Source organism: Nanorana parkeri, unplaced genomic scaffold (assembly GCF_000935625.1).
Source record: "Nanorana parkeri isolate BGI_ZX_2015 unplaced genomic scaffold, ASM93562v1 scaffold260, whole genome shotgun sequence".
Classification (NCBI taxonomy): domain Eukaryota; kingdom Metazoa; phylum Chordata; class Amphibia; order Anura; family Dicroglossidae; genus Nanorana; species Nanorana parkeri.
In genome coordinates this window covers 142,595-163,236 of record NW_017306528.1, presented here as the reverse complement: position 1 = coordinate 163,236, position 20,642 = coordinate 142,595, and the positions used below count along the sequence as shown (strand labels likewise).

General features: G+C 41.6%; 1 protein-coding gene across 1 annotated transcript in view; it reads right to left on the bottom strand.

Moving 5' to 3' along the window:
- ARVCF (armadillo repeat gene deleted in velocardiofacial syndrome) overlaps positions 1 to 20,642 on the bottom strand; it is a 269,995-nt gene that overhangs the window by 200,789 nt on the left and 48,564 nt on the right. Inside the window, exon 3 of the mRNA XM_018556965.1 lies at positions 17,251 to 17,495. Within this exon, the coding sequence (XP_018412467.1) occupies positions 17,251 to 17,466 (216 nt within the window). The 5' untranslated portion in view covers positions 17,467 to 17,495. The remainder of the gene's footprint in view (positions 1 to 17,250; positions 17,496 to 20,642) is intronic.

Here is a 20,642-nt window from a genome sequence, read left to right as displayed (position 1 = left end):
TGCTGTCATCCGCACTCTGCGTTACATTGCTGTCCTCCGCACTCTGCGTTACATTGCTGTCCTCCGCACTCTGCGTTACATTGCTGTCATCCGCACTCTGCGTTATAACTGACCTCTGTCCCAATACTAAAAACCTATACCAGCACTTACATTTTTCAAATTGACTTAGGTGTCTTAGGTCCGGCTGGGGACCTTGTGGCAGCCTTCTGGGGAGCCACACAAGCCTGCTTACAGCGATTCTGCCACCTACACATCTCCCCTTACTAAGACCCCCGCTCCCTGCTGACAAGCTCTGCCCAATACCCCAATACATTAGGCCAGAACCGCAGAGTAGAGCAGCAGCACAGAGTATGTGGTAAATATATATACTATTATTCTGCATTGCTCTATGTTTTGCTGGGATTTGTAGTCCTCTATAGCTAATGGTATTATTCCGCAAGGCTGTATAATGTATTGATGGGATTTGTAGTGCTATATAGCTGGTGGTATTCTGCTTTTCTGTATAATGTATTGCTGCGGTTTGTAGTCCTCTATAGCTATAGGTGATTATTTACACAGCCCTGGTGTTTGCTGAAATTGAAAAGCTTTTGAGAGTTTTCCTCTCTTTCTCAAGTCTGAAGCAATACCTGAGGAAGAAAGAAAAACTCTTGAAAGCTTGTCTTCTAAGTATTAGGTTAGTACAATAAAAAGGTATCACCGCATACCACATTACTCTCATATTTTGTAATCTTATTTATATATACTTCTTTAGTTATTGTCAGTGGTATGATTTAGTGGTGAAAATTATTAGTGCCCCCCCATTTTGACTGTGGTATCTTATGTGCCCCCCTATATATTGTTCCTAGAGTCGCCACTGAAGCAGACTAGTGAATGAGTCTCAGTAAAAGGCTGAATTTAGAGCACTCCATTGTTTTTTCAGAAATGTCTAATTATTCATTATATAACAGTGGTTATAAAGGTGACATCCTAAAAATGGTGTTTACTAAGCTTGCAAAAAAACAAAACAAAACACTGCATATCATTCTTTTAGCATATTTGATGAACTGGAAATCACAGTACTGGAAGTTGCAGACAGTAAACTCTTATCTATATAGCTATGGCCAGTAGTTGGTAGTTGTCCCAGGTTTGATCTGAAGGAGTACAACAACACTGAAGGTGCAATTACACGGTCCATTAGAGAATTGAGAAGATGTCTATCAATGGTCATAAATAGCAATTACCGTGGCATGCCCTCCACCCCATGGCTAACAGCATGTAACATGTTGGGGCGGGCAGCAAGCTAAGAACAAAAACATTTATTTTAAGTCCGAGGAAAAAAAGACAAACATGACAAGACCTCACAGGCCTGATATTGTTTCACAGCAGGGATGTAAAGAATTGATTCGTAATTCCAAAAAATATCATAATTATGTTATTGTCTGTAACCTCATCTTGAACACAGCGTACGTCCCTCCAGCCGTGCAAACCAAAAATGTTTTAAGCGGCTGTGATTTTAAATTAATGTGGACTGAGAAGTATGAATACATTCTCCAGACCAGCCAAAAAACACCTGCATTCAGGGGAGGGAGGGGGCGTGGCGGTGCATTGAAGTCAATGGCACTGCAGTGCGAACGCCTGCACCCAGAACCCAGAAAAAATGCTCCAAGCACTATTTTTGCAGATCACACTGGACCGAAACACAGGCACTAATGTGCCTGCGCCCCAGGTGCTAGTGATCGCACGGCAGGTGTGGGGCGTGGCAGGGAGCTGGTGTTCTATCAAAGTTTGTGACTAGTTTGGAATGTGTGACTGATCACATGGTTACACATTTTAACATAACGCCAGCCCATATTTCCGGCAGTGGAATGTGTGACCGCCAATTGGTCAAGAATACCAACGCTCAGTCAGCTGTTCCAGGGCAGGTCGGCATCGCAGATCGTATGTGCAGGAGAACCAATCTGCCCTGGAACAGCTGATCGGTCCTGAAATGTCACTGTGGAATGTCAGATTGCACTCACCAAGTCGGATAGAAGTCAAATACGAGGACTGATCAGCTGTTCCAGGGCAGATCAGTTCTCCTGCGCATGTGATCTGAGATGATGATCTGCCCTGGAACAGCTGACAGAGCAATGGAATGCTTGACCTATTGGGGGTCACACATTCCACCGCCAAAAAACTGGGCGGGATTACGTTAAAATGTGTGACCACGTGACCGGTCACACATTCTAACATAGTCACAAACTGTGATAGAACACCGGCCGGCTTGCATTCCAGGGGCCGAACGCTCTGTAATGCAGACTTTGTGGTATGAACTGGCCCTCTCTCTTGGCGGTCTCTTCTCTCTCTCTTAGCTCTCTGCTGTCTCTCTTCTCTCTCTGCTGTCTTTCTTCTCTTTCTCTCTGCTGTCTGTCTCTCTGCTGTCTCCTCTCTCTCTCTGCTGTTTCACTTCTCTCTCTCTCTCTGCTCTCTTCTGGCTGTCTTTTCCTACCTGCACGCCAGCAGCTTTCTGGGTCTCCTCTGAGGTGTGGTGTCCTGTCCTCCCGTGGTGCTCGTGTGGCCAAATGTGCAGATTGGGAGATGTGTCCCACACCTTCCCATCTGCAGCTTCTGACGAACTCAGCCGCACGAGCACCGCGGGAGGACAGAACACAGGTCAGTGAGCCGATTGCGATCTACCAGTGTTCGCTTTGCAATCCACTGGTAGATCGCGATTGACCTAATGGGACACCCCTGCTCTGGATCCACACCTCTAAAAAGTGTTCTGCCAAGTATTGCAGTAGTACAGGGATGAAATATTTTTTTTAGATGGGGCTACATAGGTTAGGGGCAGTTTTGTCACTGCTCTGCATCTTAAAGGAAAAGCTAAGCACACATATTTATTTTGGTGTTCAGTAAAAATCCAACTTTCATCAAGAAATCTGTGTCTTCCTTGAAATGAAGTATTTCTGTCTCTTAGGGAATCACCCTAAGTTGTGCACACCACACACATGGTCATCTGCAACCTCACGAGATGTGAGTGTTGCTACTACCTTCTTTTCATACTTTTTTCATGAAATGTTTTTAGTTAATTACTATGCCATTAGGGCTCTCCTGCCTGCCCTCTCTCTCTTTTTTGTTCCTATGCATGCCTCTCACTAAAGCTGGCCATTCACTGCTGACTTGGCTGACTTTCTATCAGTATGTGGCCCAGTCCATACTCCTTTAGACTTTTATCGAAGCAGCCCATTCTAAAAATTCTCAGCTGAACAGTGACTACAACCAATTAGCTGGTACAAGCAGGTATAATAGCCAGGTGGGGAAATTCCACTATCCATGCTTAGCAACTGAATGAGAAAAAATGTTCAGTGTATAGCCAGCTTTACTCATCCTGCATGCACAGAAGTTCCTGCATATACTAACTGGCCCTTTTTCAGGTACACCTTGCTAGTAGGGATCCACCGATACTGTTTTTTCGGTATTGAGTACGAGTACCGATCTTTTCTTTTTCCAGTACTTGCCGATACAGAATACCGATACCGATACCAGTGCCGTGTGCCCCGATTATCAGGAAGACGGACGGCAGACGGTTCCTGATTGCCTGGGAAGCCTGTGTTCTATCGAAAAAACACCAGCTTTACTTCCAAAAAGCCGGCTTCACCTGTTGCTAGGATGTCTGGCTTCTTGACCAATCAGGAAGTTGGGAGGTGGGTCATGACGTGCTGCCCGGCTTTCTGATGGGTTAGGAAGCCAGGCTGCCTAGTAACAAATAAAGACAGCTTCCCAGTCAAGCAGGAAGCAGGTCATGACGTGCTGCCCGGGTCATAACCCGCCACCCGGCTTTCTGATTGGAAAGGAAGCCGGCTCCATGCTTCCTCAGCACTGCCGGTCAGAGGGAGATTCCCCTCTGACTGGAAGTTCTGGTATGGGAGGTAAGTATCAGAGCATTTGGGCAAGTACGAGTACTCGCCCAAATACTCGGTATCGGCACTGATGCCAATACTAGTACCTGTTTGGACCCCCTTTTGTCTTCAGTTCATATTGACATGATAGCATAACTCGCTGTTGCTGCAGATTTGTCGACTTCACATCCATGATGCAAATCTCCTGTTCCACCACATTCCAAAGGTGTTCTATTGGATTGAGATCTGGTGACAGTGGCCATTGGAATACAGTGAACTCATTATAATGTTTAATAAACCAGTTTGAGATGATTTTAGCTTTGTGACATGGCATATTATCCTGCTGTAAGTAACCATCAGAAGATGGGTACACTATGGTCATAAAGGGATGGACAAGGTCAGCAACAATATTCAGGTAGGCTGTGGCTGTGACTGGTACAAGACAACAGAAGAGCAACAGTGCATCAAATTACTGCAGATCTTAATCAGGGATCCTCTCAAATGATCTCTGAACGCACTGTTCGCCGTACACTGCATCGTATGGGATATGGAAGCCAAAGGCCTGTTCGAACACCTTTGCTGTCTGCAGTTAACAAGATAAAACGTCTCCAATTCGCACAGGAACACAAGGATTGGACAGTCAAGCATTGGAAAAAAGTAATGTGGTCCGACGAATCATGTTTCCAGTTGCATCGTGCAGATGGCAGAGTGAGACTTTGGCGGAAACAGCATGAAAGCATGCACCCCACATGCATGAGTACAACCCTTCAAGCTGGTGGGGGCAGTGTTATGGTTTGGGGCATGTTTTCCTGGCATGATTTGGGCCCTTTAATTCGTGTGGAACACCGTCTGAATAGCACAACATACCAAAGTATCGTTGCTGATCAAGTTCATCCTATCATGTTGATGTGTATCCCAATGGAGATGGCTTCTTCCAACAAGACAATGCGCCATGCCACGCAGCTCGTATTGTGCAGGAGTGGTTTCAAGAACATGAGGGAGACTTTACCTTGCTTAGGTGGCCACCACAATCACCAGATCTCAATCCAATTGAGCATTTGTGGGACGAAGTTGAAAGAGCCATCAGGCAGCTGGTTCCACAACCATTATGGTGGGCGTTTTTATACCCTTAGTATAGGGGGTGGGGTATAGGAACCTTACTTTAAGGGGTGGGGAGCTGCAGGTTGAAGAGTGGGGAATAAATAGTCAGCAATAGAGGGTTGTAAATCTATACAGAAATGTACAGAAAAACATAAAGACTAAACTAAGATGCCTATGGGCATCTTCGTTTTTGACCTACTCAATATAGACATTATTGCATTTAACCTCCCCCCGGACTATTCACCTGTCTCAGGTCAAACATGCAGAGAGGTATATCACCCATTTAATAATCTTGGAATCTTGGTTCAAGCCACAAATAATACACTAATATCTCCTGTTTATTGGTGGTGATAAACCTCAAATAACAAGCCTCTACAGTAAGTTTATGAGTTTGTTTTAGGGACTGAACTTTGCTCTTTTGACAGATAAGTAAATCTTGCTAGGCCAAGCAAAAACCCTAAACTACATTTACTAAAAGGACCGTATCATCTATAGCCGCATTTCCCAAACTTAAGATCCCTTAAGATCAGTTTTAGTTCTCAGGGAACCCCAACACAAATAACACTGTGTGTGTGTGTGTAATATATATATATTGTGATAATTTGCTCCAAACAGCAGCGCATTAAGGACGCATCCACTCGCTGAAATCTTCATTTAAGGCGTCCTTGCCCACTTTTATTAAATTAAAGTTCCCAAAAACAAAACAATTAGCAAATCTTTAGCATCTCTTGGTGGCACATGTCCATCCAGCCTCCTGGCTTAGCATTTGCAGCACCGCTGTTCCGGCCTCAGACCTCAGGCCACCGTCTGTTCCTCTAGACAGCCTCAGTCTTGTGCTAACCTGCATACTGAGTTTTTCCATCCCCAGCACCGTGCTGCACTGGACTCCACTCTGACTCCTGGGTGGAGCTTTTTCCTGTCTCACAGGTGGAGCCCAGAACATTAGACAGAAAGCCAAGGACCCTGTACAAAAGTCTAGCCAGCAAATAAACACTTATAATGTGTTCAAAGATTTGTCATTAACCTCTTGCCGTCCGCCCGTAGTAAAAAAACGGACGGACGGCACTGCAGCATCTGCGGGTTGCCGTCTCCAGACGGCAATTTTTTTCTGCTCGCGCGCGCCCCCTAGCGGGCACGCACGGGCAGAAAAGACCCGCTAAATACACACACCCGTTACCGGGTGTTTCACATATAGGCGATCAGCGGGTCCATAGCCCGCCGATCGCCTATATGTGCTCGTTCGCGGCACCCATCCCCCCCCCCCCCGCGCCCGCTCGGCGCTTCCGGTTTTTTTTTTTTTTTTTTTTTTCCCCCTGACCCCTCACCTTGATTCCCGGGATCCGCTGCCCCATCTTGGATCCCGGGACCGGCTCCGAGGGCGTCAGGAGGAGGAGGACGGGAGATCAGCTCCTTGCTGATCCCCGTCCGGGCTGTGAATGCAGAAGTGATGTGTGTTACATCACTTCCGCATTCACCTGTCAGTCATCTGGAGAGAGAAGAAGCTGATAAAGCAGATCTCTGCTTTATCAGCTTCTTTTGGGGTCCATAGGTGATATTAGGGGTCCTAGAGACCCCTAATATCTCCATAAAGAGGACCTGTCAGTGTGCCTTTGCTATTATATAGGGGGTTGTTATCCCCCTATATAATAGCAATAACAATAAGTGCAAAAAAAAAAATATAAATAAAAAAAAAGAAAAGTAACACATAAAAAAATAAAATAAAATAAAAGCCACATATAAAAAAAGGGGAAAAAACCCCCCCAAAATGTTTAACTCCCCCACCCCCACGTTTACGCGCCTATAAACGTTAATACGCGTCCGGTGCCCCAGCGCGCAAAAATTACAATTGCGCTACACATGTTACATATCGCCGCGAACGTCGCAGTGAGAGCAATCATTTTAGGGCCATCAATCACTGATAACACTAAACTGATGAGCGGTAACAGCTTTTAAAGCGTCGCCTAGGGCCAATTTTGGGTATTATCGTTTTTTGAGGTTTCGCGCGCGCACGCAATTTTAAGGCTTGACATGTTTAGTGTCTTTTTACCCGACGTGACCCCATCTTTTATATTTTACCAAAAAATTGGGTAATAATAAATGTTTTATCATTTAATATAGGGGAAACTGTTTTTTTTTTTTAAATTTCGGTAATTTTTCCTTAATATAGTAAAACAATAAAACCCCCAGTGGTGAATAAATACCACCAAAAGAAAGCTCTATCTGTCCCCAAAAAAGGGTATAAAATTCATTTCAGTACAGCGCTGCATGACGGAATAAATGTCAGTTAAAGTACCGCAGCGCTGAATACTGAAAAATGGCCTGGATGGGAAGGGGGTTTAACACCGCGGATGTCAACTGGTTAATAACACTGAAACATACCCAGGCTAGAGCTATGATTAATAATAATGATGAGAATGAGAACATTACATGCACTCTTATCTACAATGTGTCACAGGGAAACTACATGCTGAGTCTTCTACAAAATCCAAAGAAGTGACAAAGATTCATTGTGTTTTTTTGAAGATGTATTTTTTACCTTAAGTACCAAAAAAATGGCAGCCCTACAAATACAGATAAAAAAACTAGAGAAAGTGGCTACGTGACAGCTGGATAAAGCTGTGCTCAGTAAGTTAAAAGAGTGAAAAATGAAATAATAGAAAAATAATGAATGATGGCCAGGAGTGCATTACAAAGGAATCACTCATACAATTTCTCTTTTTAATTTTATGACGCACAGTATCAGCTACAAATGGAAAACAAGATTTGCTCTAATAACTAAAGTCTGAGCTGGATTCGTTCAGCAGCCCGGTGCTGCATGCAAAGTTCTGGCTGGGTTATAAAATGAGCTGTATGTCACCTTCAGAAGCACCGTTTTGACGGTCACAGCTTATGAGAGGAGAGGGAGGATTTGTGCATGTGTAGTGAGGATCACTAAACCTTTATGTTGGCAATCCAAGAACCTCATGCTAACCTGCACCTGGCTGTAAATTCTGTCGGCACAAAAGTCATTCTGAGCTGTGGCCATCGTAAAAGTGTCATTATTTAATCAGACTACAGCAAAAGTATGCGGCCCTGAATCTAGTTTACAAGCCCTGCCTGTTCCCTGCCAGGGCTGCATTGTACCAGTGCCAAGCATTTAAACTAAAGGTCTAGCTTCATTTGAACTTTTCTGAAGGGTCGTTTATTTATGCTGCAAAGGAAATGTCACCAATAATACTGTATTTTGGAACATCATACGGCATAATACCTGTAATTGGATGCTTATAGCCATTTAATGGTCTCTGTAGATAGAACATTTCTAGAGCCAAAATGTTGTACAATTTTGTGCATCTGTATGACAACAGTTTCTAGAGAGAAACAATAGCAACTGGACACTAGCCACCTGCCATCTGTCAAAATACTGAGTGGGCAGACTGGGAAATGTTGGAAAATTCCCTACACTTCTCTACTGACAAATCAGTTAAAATTGTATCACCTGTCACTGTCTATGAAGAGATCAACTGACATCCACAATACAGTACTGTGCAAGTTGGCGGAAAAGAGCATCATTTCGGCTATAATAAGCATCCTGTGTAGGAGTACCAGTAACATTGGGCCACAGAACACAGTCGCATGGTGCAGACATACACAGCACAGGGAAGACACAGCCATGTGAATGCTTCCTTGCGGCCCAATATGATAAAATGATGAAACAAATGCAAATTATTAAGTGGGTCATTAACAAGTCCAAATATCACTTGTCATGTTTTTTTACGAGAGATTTGTCTGGGCCTGCTCTACACCACCCTACTTTTCAGTTCTACTCATAAAGCCAGAATGCTAAAAAAAAACAACCTGACACTGATTCATTTACAGGAACAGAAATAAGATTTACTGACAGACTTTACAAGACAGCAAAGGCAATTTAGGAGTTTAGAGAAACCAGCCTAGCTTTAATCCCTAAATGACGATAAGTAATGAGCCTCCCTGAAACCTCTGCAAATTGAATGTCTATGAAATGCCTACATCTTTCCAAAGAAAACGCACCTTCTAATAGTTTGTCTTGCTCATATACAAGTCTTCTTCCCTGCCTGCACATGTTTCAATTTCCAATCATGAAATATTAAAGAGGCAGCCCACAGAGCACCGCACATGCCAAACCTGTCTGTATGCTCTTCAAGTAAACAAAACTGTGATCTAGCTATTTGAATATACTGGCCTTATGCTGTGGTTTTTTTTTTAAATATCTGAATGTGTGTTGTTTTCTATGGGCCATGCACATGTGCATAAAGACCAGTAAAGATCTGCTGTGTTCAGATACATCAAATAAAAATAATAAAACTGCATCTGAGATTCTGCGTATGGACCATATTTTGTTGTTCAACATTTTTATTAAATTCACAAGGTACGAACAGTACAACTCAGGTGTTATAGGAATGAGTAGGTATATTTATAAATAGCTATTTATACTGTATATATACTAATATAATTATATTAATCATATAAAATAGAATATAGAATATAATACCATAAATGCCTAAATATTATCATGATATCGTATGATGATAAGGGACATATAGAGCAATAACAGCTATATACATAATGTGTCTCATATATCTAGCAAAGCTCCAATATAAAAGTATGGACCATATTTTAAGCTGTTCCGTTTACATTTGTACAGTGTACAGCCCAAATGCCCTCTAGCATCCTAGCAACATAAATAGCGAAAATCTCCCATCTTATTCCAGACCGGTATCCCAATTCGAAGGATTTCAGGGGGTGGTGTAGTGACCTGTGGATGGCGCCACATAGACCAGAAAAGAACCAATAGGACACCTTTGTATCATATGCTGTGCGCATGTAGATTTACAAATTCTACATATGTATAGCATACAGAGCACTTTTTACCCAGGATCTTGCGGCCAGATTCTGTGTAGTAGTTGCTGTATTTTCATACAGCTGTGTGTATGAGTTCATAAAGCATAAAATGTTTCTTTTTTTAGTTTTGGAAAGTTTAGAACCTATTTGGGTTTTTATTGCTGCCTGTGATTCACCCTTACTATTTGTCCTGGTGAAAATTATTGGTGAAAATAAGTGATGGAAAATGCAACATTCTAGAGTTGTCACAGGAACAGGAGATTTATGGGACTTTTAGGCTACTTTTGTCTGATTACGAACAGATGACACTTAATCAGTAAGATAAATATTTTATTGATGAAGCCTGTCAAAATTCCAATAATGAAGTTTTTATATTACATTTTTTTTGTAAATTCTTTATTTAGATTGCTTCGTAGTATAACATTTAACAGAGTGAGAAGCAATACAATATTCAAATTGAAACACTTAAATCAAGTGATTTTATATTAGGATGTTTACAGGATTGATCAATAAAATATTGATTTGATTAATTAATTAAATGTCTGTAATCACAAAGAGGTACCCTGAAAGTTCTTGGTATTTTTGTAGAAATATATCAGGCCTCAAAACATCAAGGTCAAGTAATAGCACTCAATGCACATGGCAACTAGAAAAGTCATTAAAACAGCCTTAAATGTTTTTTTTTTTTTTAAATATGTGCCTCTTCAGCTTTCTGCTGCCTCTGGGCTAGAAAGGTAAGTGAAATAAATAAGATAACAGGTGGCTTAATTTATCATGCTTGCTTGAAGTAAGCACCTGCTAACCACTGATAACCAAACTTGCAAATGTTTCCCCATAAATGAATCCATCGTTACCTAAAGTGTATAATGAATGTGTCCATACAAGCTCATCTTCAGCAAGATCATCACAGAAATGTCCAGAACAGTCACTCTGGACAGCTGCCATATCACACTGCCAAGACCAGAGACATCTGTACAATAACATCTATTTCGAGCTTACCTTGTGAACGATGAACGTATCAATATGATAACCTGATATCATTAGTGGGGTTGTTAAAGTGCTCGGCACAATAGGCTCTTAATGCCTTGCTCTTGATTAAAATCTAATCAAGGGGCACAGGTTGTCAATCTTCCAAACAATGCCACTGTGCTATTTATATTCATTGTTATCTGATGGCTTGTTAAGCTACTGAAAAATAGAAGGGGAATATTAATTGCTGACACAAGGAGAGTATTTCATTATGTGCACAGTCTGTTACAAGCTGCTAGGCCAGACAAAAATTAAGTTATTTATCACATGTGACACTGATACAAAGAAAAAATGAAGATTACACTGCCTAAATCTAGAGAATTTCTCAACAGAACTCAAAATAGTGATAAGTTCTGAAGTGCCATAATCATTTTCTGGAATTAAGTTAACATGATAACATGATAATATAATTTGTTGAAGCCACACTCAGAGATACATTCACCAAATCAATCAATCAATCAATCTTTGCTATTGGTCCCCTCATTCTAATGATGTTTCTTTTTATTAACCAAGCTCATAGGTACCTGTGATGTCATCAGCATGCGCTTTTCTTTCCTATCTCCCTGGGCTATGTGGGTGGGGACATAGTGGAGCTCACATCATTTTCCTCCCTGCCCCTTCTGCCCACAGTAAACTAAAAATGCCATCATGCATTGGTATCTTAGTTTCCTGGTCGGGCATTACTCTGGCAGGTCTGTGGGCAGTCTCAGGGGAATGTTGTCATCCTAAAGTATTATGTGAGGACCGCAGATGGGCAGTGGCGGAGAGTAAATAAAATGCAGGCTGTAGTGGCATCATGACCCAGAAACACATGCCCTTGGTGTCCAGCAACAGTGGCCACCATCTTCAGAGCACCCACTAAAGCATTATTTTTTGTAATAACAACACCCCCCTTGGTTTCCATCAGGTTTTCTTTACAGTGCCATTACAGTGCCTGCCTACTTCTCAATCTCCTTCCCCAACAGAGTGGGGTATAGTACACACAGGATTATGTGATGCAAGTGTTGTTTGAACACTGACCTGATGGTGCCAGTGGAAGTTTAGGATAAATACGGGTTTATCTTAAACATGATAATTTGGTTTTGTTTTGTTTTATTTTATGTCATACCATTGTTCTGATGGTGGAGTGTTTTACAACAGGAGTGAATGTTTCATCGTAGTCTTCTCCAAATTTCTGGGATTGTCCCTTGCCAACTAATCTGGCCTTGTATTTGTGGATATATCCTTCTGCATCGAGCTTTACCTTAAAAGTCCATTTGCTTCCTATAGTTCTGTGATCGGGGGGAAGCTCTGGGAGTGTCCAGGTTTTATTTTCTTGGAGTGATTTTATTTCTTCTTCAGCTGCCTTTCTTCATTGATTGGCTTCATGTTTTGGAAATTTGTATATGTCTTCCCACGATGTTGGTTCAAGTATGCTATGTGTCTTAGCAGAATATGACAACTTGCGGGGTGGTATTCCCTTTGTTGCCCAAGTGGATCTTCTAATTTCAATTTGTTCAGCAGAATTTAACATGGAACTTGACTTATTAATTGTGAGTTCCACTTCTTGTTCTGACTCCTGTGCAGCTTCACTTTGCTCAGCTTCCTTTGCTGGTTCACTGTGCGAATTCACTTCACAACTTCCTCAGATCATTGTTTCTGATGATGAGTTCTCATCGAATTAAACACTGCGACTTGATGTTACTTTGTCAGTCTTTGGGTTTAGGATTCTACTTTGTTCACTATAGCCCACCAGAATACCTTCAATTGCTGTGTTCTCCAATTTGGATCACTTCTCCTTTGGAATATAGGCGTAAGCTTTACATCCAAACACTGCCCTTTACATCCAAACACTAATGTGCCCTAGACAAGGCTTCGATCCATGCCACATTTCAAATGGGGTACTTTCAATGGCTTGTGATTGTAGTCTGTTCTGTAGGTATGTTGCAGTCATGACTGCTTCTCCCCAGAACTTCTTAGGTAGGTTAGTGTATGACAGCATGCATCTGGCCATTTCTATAAGAGTGCGATTTTTCCGGTCTGCTACACCATTTTGTTCAGGAGTGTATGGTGTGGTGGTCTGGTGTACTATACCTTGTTTCTGCAGAAAGGAATCCACTTCCTTACTGATGTATTCCCCTCCATTGTCGGTGCATATAATTCCTGGTTTCCGTTGGAATTTGTTGCTGGACATGGCTACAAACTCTTGAAGTTTTTCTGATGTTTCATTCTTGTGCTTCATCAGATATGATATTGTGTACCTGGAATGATTATCAATGAAAGTCAGTAGATATCGGTTCCCGCCTGATGTGGGAGTTGTCATTGGTCCGCACATGCTATTGTGCAGGAGCTCCAAGAGGTGGGTGGTTTTTCTTTGGTTGGCCTGAGGAAGTGAGGTATGTGTGGCTTTTGCTTCCATACAGCATTTGCATGGCATGAGCATTTGGCAGGGCAGTAGGGTTTACAGTATCTTCTGATAAGCCTCTCTTTATAATGTCGTTTATGGCTTCTGGGTTTCAGTGCCCTAGTCGTCTGTGTCATAGATGGATACAAGTGGATTATTAGTGGCAGTTTTGACTTGTTTGTCTGCAGGGATCAGTCTGCAAATTTTTCACGAGGATACTCTGCTTGTCCCCTGACAGTGTGATGCAGTTCAAGAATCCGTGACCGTTACCTTCTGCAGTGATACTTTTCCCATTTGCTGGAAAAACTTTATCCTTTGCAATGAAACCAATTTCTGTGAAGAAGGTCTCATCACTAGTCATGTGACTCGTTGCAGAGTCACATGGAGTCAATACACCATTCGTGTGGTAAATTCACTTTACAGGTAGTGCTCCATGATGTGCCTGAAGTTTCCTTTGTGGCTGCCTTAGCTCTTTCTTTTGTAGGTGCCTCTCTGCTCGGCTTTCCAGATTAAACAGTCCTTTTTCAGGTGACCAGTCTTTTTCCAGCAAAAACATGCTTTGCTTTCTTTGTTTTGCTTTGCGCTCTCATGCACCTTCAGCGCTTTCTCGTTTTCTTAATTGTTCATATTTTCTTTCCTTCTGTCATATTCATCAATTAATTTTCCTTTGGTGTATTCTAGTGTTAGTTCATGCTCAGGTCTGGTTTCTAGAGTGTTAATAGGAGCACTGTATGACACTGGACGGCTGTATAGCAGTAATGCCACCAGGTGGTTATCTTTAATTTCCTCTCCAATTGCACGTAGCTGTTCTATGATCTCCCGCATGACATTCACGTGTTCATACATTTCCTGGCCTTTTTCTAGCCACATCTTCTATAGCCTGCGTTGCAGATATAGTTTACTGTTTAGGGTTGAACGCTCATGCAGTTTCTGTAATGCAGTCCACAGACCTTTAGCTTTATTCTCTTTTCTTATGTGGATGAGCTAGTCATTTTCCACTAGCAGACCTATAATTGCTTTTGCTTGCCTGTTCTTTTTGTCCCATTCCTTCGTGGGTCCATTAGGGGGTCTGTCTGTACTCAGTACTTGACACAAGTGTTCTTTGCTTAGCAGCATTTCAAGCATGAACGTCCAAAGCTGGTAGTTGCTATTGTTGAGCTTTGTGATTGCAAACTTCATATCTGAACTGCTCACCATCTTTCAGCAGCTTGGATGCGGCTCTTGTTGACTTGCAGTATTCTGTTTAGTGTCTGGGCCCATAACCTGTTGGTTATGTGTTTAGATGAAGCTACAACTGCCAGCAGCGTCAAATCCATAACTAGTTGGATATGCAGATGCTGATTGGGCCGGAGACTGCACAGACCGCAAATCCACAAATGGTTACATCTTCCAAAAAGGGTGAAGGAACCATCAGTTGGCCTATTAGAAAGCAAACAACTGTTGCACTTTCCTCAATTAAAGCTGAATACATAGCACCAGCACATGCTTGTCAAGAAGCAATATGGATTTGCCAGTTTTTATTGGACATGGGCGTAACCCCATCCCAATCTTTGAAGGCAACCAGGGATGCCAAAAGCTGACACAATCAGAAAGCATCACCCCTAGAGCCATGCATATCGACGTGAAGTATCATCTGCTCAGGGACACTCAAGATCAAGCTATTATCGACATGCAAAATTGCTCATCAGAAGAAATGACTGCGGATGCACTCACCAAGCCATTGAGAAAGGATTGTTACAGTTTCCTTCGAGAGAGGCGGAAAGTCATATAACAACACATATGCTGTTGAGAAGGGTGTTGGAAATGCAGCAGCATATGCTATTGTACTGTTATGTCTTTTGAGTCCTAGATGGCGCTGTAATGCAATGTTAATCTCTATGCTTACTTATCTGTGACACAGGAAGTTCTATTTGTATATATGTTTCCTAATGCTGTATTCCTGTATACATATATGTAATGTCCTGCTAAGCAAGTCAAACTTAATTCAGCATTCCTCAAGATCTCAGTGCTTCATCTAAACACATAACCAACAACCATACACATATCAAGTGTTGTACAGTCACAAATGTAAATACGCTTTCACAAACACAAATCCTAATTTCTTTAGATTGATAAAAGTAACAAAGGATATTTTGGCAGGATTTGTCTTTGTAAGACTAAACGTCACAAAACCACAAAACTAGGTCTTTCCAAATGTTTCTTTGTATAGAAAATGTAAACCAAGTCAGGATGTTACCCAACCACAAGAACAACCATAGAATACAACCTGTACCACTGCTCTAATTTAAATAGAAGGCAGTATGTTGACTGACCAAGCAGTAATCTTCCTCAGAATATAGGAAGTTACATTTTCAGAAGACTGTGCTTTCTATATTGGCCACAATACCACAATTCTAATATTAGACAACCACAAAAGACATCACATAGAAGACATGTGGGTAAGACATGATGTTATTTAGGAGAAAAAGATACTAAGAAAACATGAATAATGAGTAGACAACACAAAATCAAACATTTAGCTCTAAATTACCTGCAGCAATTAAATATAAATAAAGCAACCCTGTTACTATGTTAAAAAAAATAATGTGAAGCAGTCTAATAAAGAAAAAACTTAAAACACAGCTTTCATGCAGGGCAGTATGTTTAATTTAGGGTAGCAGAAGGGATCACAGTGCCCAGTGCTGGACCTGCGATCGTACATGAAAGTGTCGGATGGCAGCGAGGCCTAAAACTCTTTAAGAGAAGAAAGGTAAGTATAAAGATTATTTATTTACAGGCTGTCTCACATTCACATTTTTTAAAATAGCAACAAAGTTGCTTTCAATCTAAGGCTACCCATGGGCATGAGATGGCAGTTAAAATATTCTTTCCACATAAGGCATGATTGTTTCAACCGAACATTATTTCAACGCGCAAAGTAGACAATCAGAGTGCTAGCCTTATCCCAGGGGCACAATAGCAATCTATTCTAAGTGATCAGATTTTTCCCCCCCAAGATTGCTAATCCAGAGAGTGTCTGCTTAGGCTTAGTGAGACCATAGACATAACATTGCCTGATTATCCAGATCTGGAAATATTCACCTCATGTACTTTATATGAGTAGTATATAGTGTAGCGTATGAGATAAGTCTGTGAGCTACTTAATCAAAGACTGAAACAAGTATCATGCAAACAGGTTCGCCAAGCAAAAATATTCACCTGCTCAGTTACAAATCTTACAATCATCCCACAGTAATTGGAGTAAAGCCAAAACTTTTAGTTTTGGATAGAGTGGAGAATAGTTGTCAGTTTTTTTTGTCTGTGTCCCATCAAGGGGATATCATTTCACTTCCTGTTCTACAGACACAGTATGGTGTAAGAGGAACTCTTCCTAAAGCAAAGAAATATGCCCCTCCAAGACATTTGTCACCAGAACAGGTTTATTCATTTGCTTCACCTTCTGTAGTTGTCACAACTCAAAAGCAGATTCATTTTTGGACACATTAGGGAAACCCTTCAAGAATGATTAATCCCATCAATTATTATTAGAAATATTAAAGCCCAACTTCAGAGGGAAAACTTTTTTTTTTTTTGCTTTGGAGTGGATAATGGTTAAAAACTCTGGTTTTGATGGCTGTCTTTGATCCCATTACAAGATTTTTTCCTGGCTTCCTGTGTGGTCACCAGGACAGGTAGTAATGGGAAATCTCTTCAACATGAGAGCAAAGCAATAAATCATTATTGTTAGTAGAGTGGAGAAGGGGTACAAACAGGTTTTTACTGCTGTCTCTATCCACATCACACATATCCCCCTTACTTGCTGCATGGGCATTAGCCCAAGAAGTGAATGATTCTTCCAACAGTGACACAACCAGCAAAAATACATTTAACTAAGTCTACTCTTGGCACTTTATCCAAAATTAAAAATGACTGAAAAGGAGTTTGAATGCCATCAAAAAAACGAAAAAGACACATAACATTTACTTATCTCAATGGACAGTCAGTGAGATAAGTGAAAAGAAGTCATAGAAAGCAGGCCATTACCTGCAGAACTAGTTGTTGCCATGCAGTAGGTAGTGGTTGCCCATTGCCTATGTTGCACATGCTCATTCGTTCTGAGGGCACATTGGCTCGCTCAAGTTGGAGTGAGACATTACGACGTTCTTCTTCTAGAGCACGTGTCAGCCTCTCAAAGCGAGCTTCTTGCTCTTTGACAGAGGCCAGAATGCTGGCAGCGGACCTTATGTCATAGTCATCCATGGCTGTTTTCAAAGAAGTCTCTCTGGTAACTGACAAACAAGAAAGTTTGGGAAAAGGTGGAAGATCAGAAGATTATCATCATGCAGTTAAACTGAAATATACAAATGCATTCACAATCTTTAAATCAACACAACAGATATCATTTCATATAATGCAAGGAGATGATGGTGGTTGAACAAGTTGAATCTTAATCACTGAACAGTAGCAGTTGCTGTCACTGTGGTGGTTTCTACCATTAGTTTGTACGTAAGAAGGCATTACAAAACCTATTATTATCCCCCACCCCCTCCAAAGAGTATAAAGTGCAGTCAGCCACCTGAACATACCTGCTCCCCAAAAAGTCTCCCAAAAGACTCCAAAAATATGATTGCTAACACTGTTCCAACAGCAAGGCTTTGTCACTGCCTCACAGTGCCAAAGCTTGCCTGCCCATTCCTTCCTGCCACGCTTTCCTATTGGCCAGTGAGCCAGGCCACTGATAGCCAATAGGAATGTTATGAAGTATTGGCATACTCTGATGCTGACCTTTCAGAATGGCTTGGGGTTTAGCTATAACAATGGGGTATTAAAAACTATTGCAAGTATATTCACTCTATGTCTGCAGCATTTTTTTTTGTTGAGTAGAGAGACATGTGGGGGGCTGCCTCTGCTCACCACCTTCTGAGAATGCTAGATGCCTGGCTTTTATATGCTGTTTCACTGGCTTTAACTTTTTAAGAATGAAAAAGTATGCATATAAAGAAATTCAAAAGAAAGTCAGAAGCCAGACTCAAATTGTCAAGACAAGAGGTTTAGCATGACAGTGAGGCATCCAGCATTTACAGGATGAGAGGCCAGCAATGACAGCCTGTATGGTTCTCCCAGTGAAGGCTTCTCTTAAGGCCTCATTCACACTACTGCGCGCATGTGCGTATTGTAACATATGCAACATATGCAAATAAATGGCTCTATGCACATAGCCGCGCATATTTACGTAGCGTAAAAATGCGCAAAACCAGAATGGAACAGAGATGCGTCCGGGCAGCATATTTCTGCGTATTTTACACGCATACGCATGTTTGCGCATGTATACGCGTGTATACGAGCATAGGTGCGTACAGTTCATTAACATTTTTATTAGGAATGATGCATTCTGGGAATGTAAATAGTGCACGCATATACGCACATACGCTCGCATAGACGCGCATACACGCAATATAAGATTTTTTAAAGTTGGAAACCCAAGAGTTAATGTGGAATCCCATTTGGCAGTTTCTCACCGCTCTGAAATGTGTAAATTATGTACTTCTCAAAATGATGTATATCATGTCTAGTGATGCTGGAACCTCTAACCTCCCCCCTCCCAAAATTGCTGTCTTGATGCACCCAGTATCGGATCAGAGGTATGTAGAGCCAATAAAAATTCAAGTAATAAAGGTCGAACGTATAATCCAAAATAACATTTATCTTGTTTACATGTGTGTGTGTGTTGAAGGATGTGTGCTGATTAATGCGACTATAGTGTTACCCTGCATTTATGACGCATTTGAGATGTGTTTAAGGCATTTTAATAAACACTTGCCAAATGCCTTTCTATTTTTTTTTCTGGGATTCTGGGACGTGTGCAACCTCCACAGCCTTCCCTCAGTGCCTTGGAAACTCAACACAATGCTAGGTAAACACAATAGTTGCAGTTATGGTGTGTTCATCAATGAAGACTGCTGCCAGACAACAAAGCCTTCTGAAAGTGACATGGGTTATATTCGTTGCCGCACCACAGTGCGATGCAACACAACTGCATAGGTGTGTACTACACAGTGTTGATCATTTCCAAATCCCTCTGGTGCGTTGACAGGCTTTTGGAACTAGGGATGTCCTTAGACTTTTCGCTGCCCGAGGTGGAGGGTGGTGGTTGTTCTAGTGGTGCACGTTTCTAAAGGGGGGAGTGGCGGACTTGCGTCAGTGCACGTTACCAGCAGGGGGTCCGGCGTCCCACCCAGCTCACTGACATCGCTGGTTGCCAGGAGCTGGGCAGGAGGCCAACCAGAGTGTCCCCTCAGCTCCTGGCAACCTGTGATGTCAGTGAGCTGGTCGGAACACCGACCTGAGCGTCACAGGTTGCTAAGAGCTCTTAGTAACCTGAGACGCTCTGGCAGGAAAGGGGTGGCAGGTGTGCCCATGTGACCCAATGAGATGTTGCCTGAGGCAAGTGCCTCAGGCTGTCTCAATTTAGGGACAGCTCTGGTTGGGAGGCTTTGAAAACGTGGCTCAACAGCTTCCTTTTGCAGCACCTGTACACTTATTTTTAATACGTCCTCAGGCACCAGGATAGAGTACAGCTTGGCTAAACAGATATGTTCATGTGAATGGAAAGGGGAGAGGATGAGCAGCGCCAGCACTGCTTACCAAACGGGCAAAAAGTGATCAGACGCATTTTCTAAATTGCCCAAAAGAATATTTCTTCTAAAGCAGTCAGCTGACTGTTGTCTTTGGGGTCTTTAGAAATTATACTGTCATGTGATCTATAGGGAGCTTAAGCTTGATGTCAATCAACAGGGACCTTGAAAGACGTAGTAGATGACTACCCACAAGAACAATGTAACAGAGTGCTTCATGATCAAAAGCAGTTGAAGGAATGGTTCTCTTTCTCCATAGCAGCCAATCATAATCTCCCTTTCATTTTTCATTTCATGTTTCATTGAAACATGAAGGAGACAATTAATACTGTCTGCTACAGGCAACAAGCAGTTGCTTTAATGGTTTAGAAAAAGCAATGTATTTTTTATCTTGCTTCTTTAAACATAAATGTTTTTTGGAATATTACAGAAAATAGAAAGGCAGCTATCTTTACAAAAGACTTAAAAATGATTGCTGCTGGCTTGCATTAACAAACTACTGCTGCTTTAAGCAGTTAAACAATCTCTTGAGGAAATATGAAGCCCTTAAGGAGCAAATAAGCTTCTATTTGACATTAAATTTTCATGCATATTCCAAAATCATTTTCATTGTGCAAATAACAATGTAAAGTTAAAGAACATAAAGATAATAGGTTTTTTGGAAGCAGACTCTACTCTTTCAAGATCTCATCAATTTGAAGTAAGCTTTCAATCTTTGCAATGAAGCAGAAATGCTACACAACTTGTGATCTTCAAACTCCCAGGCATTTGGAATATGTTCTTGAGTGTTGAGTTTATATA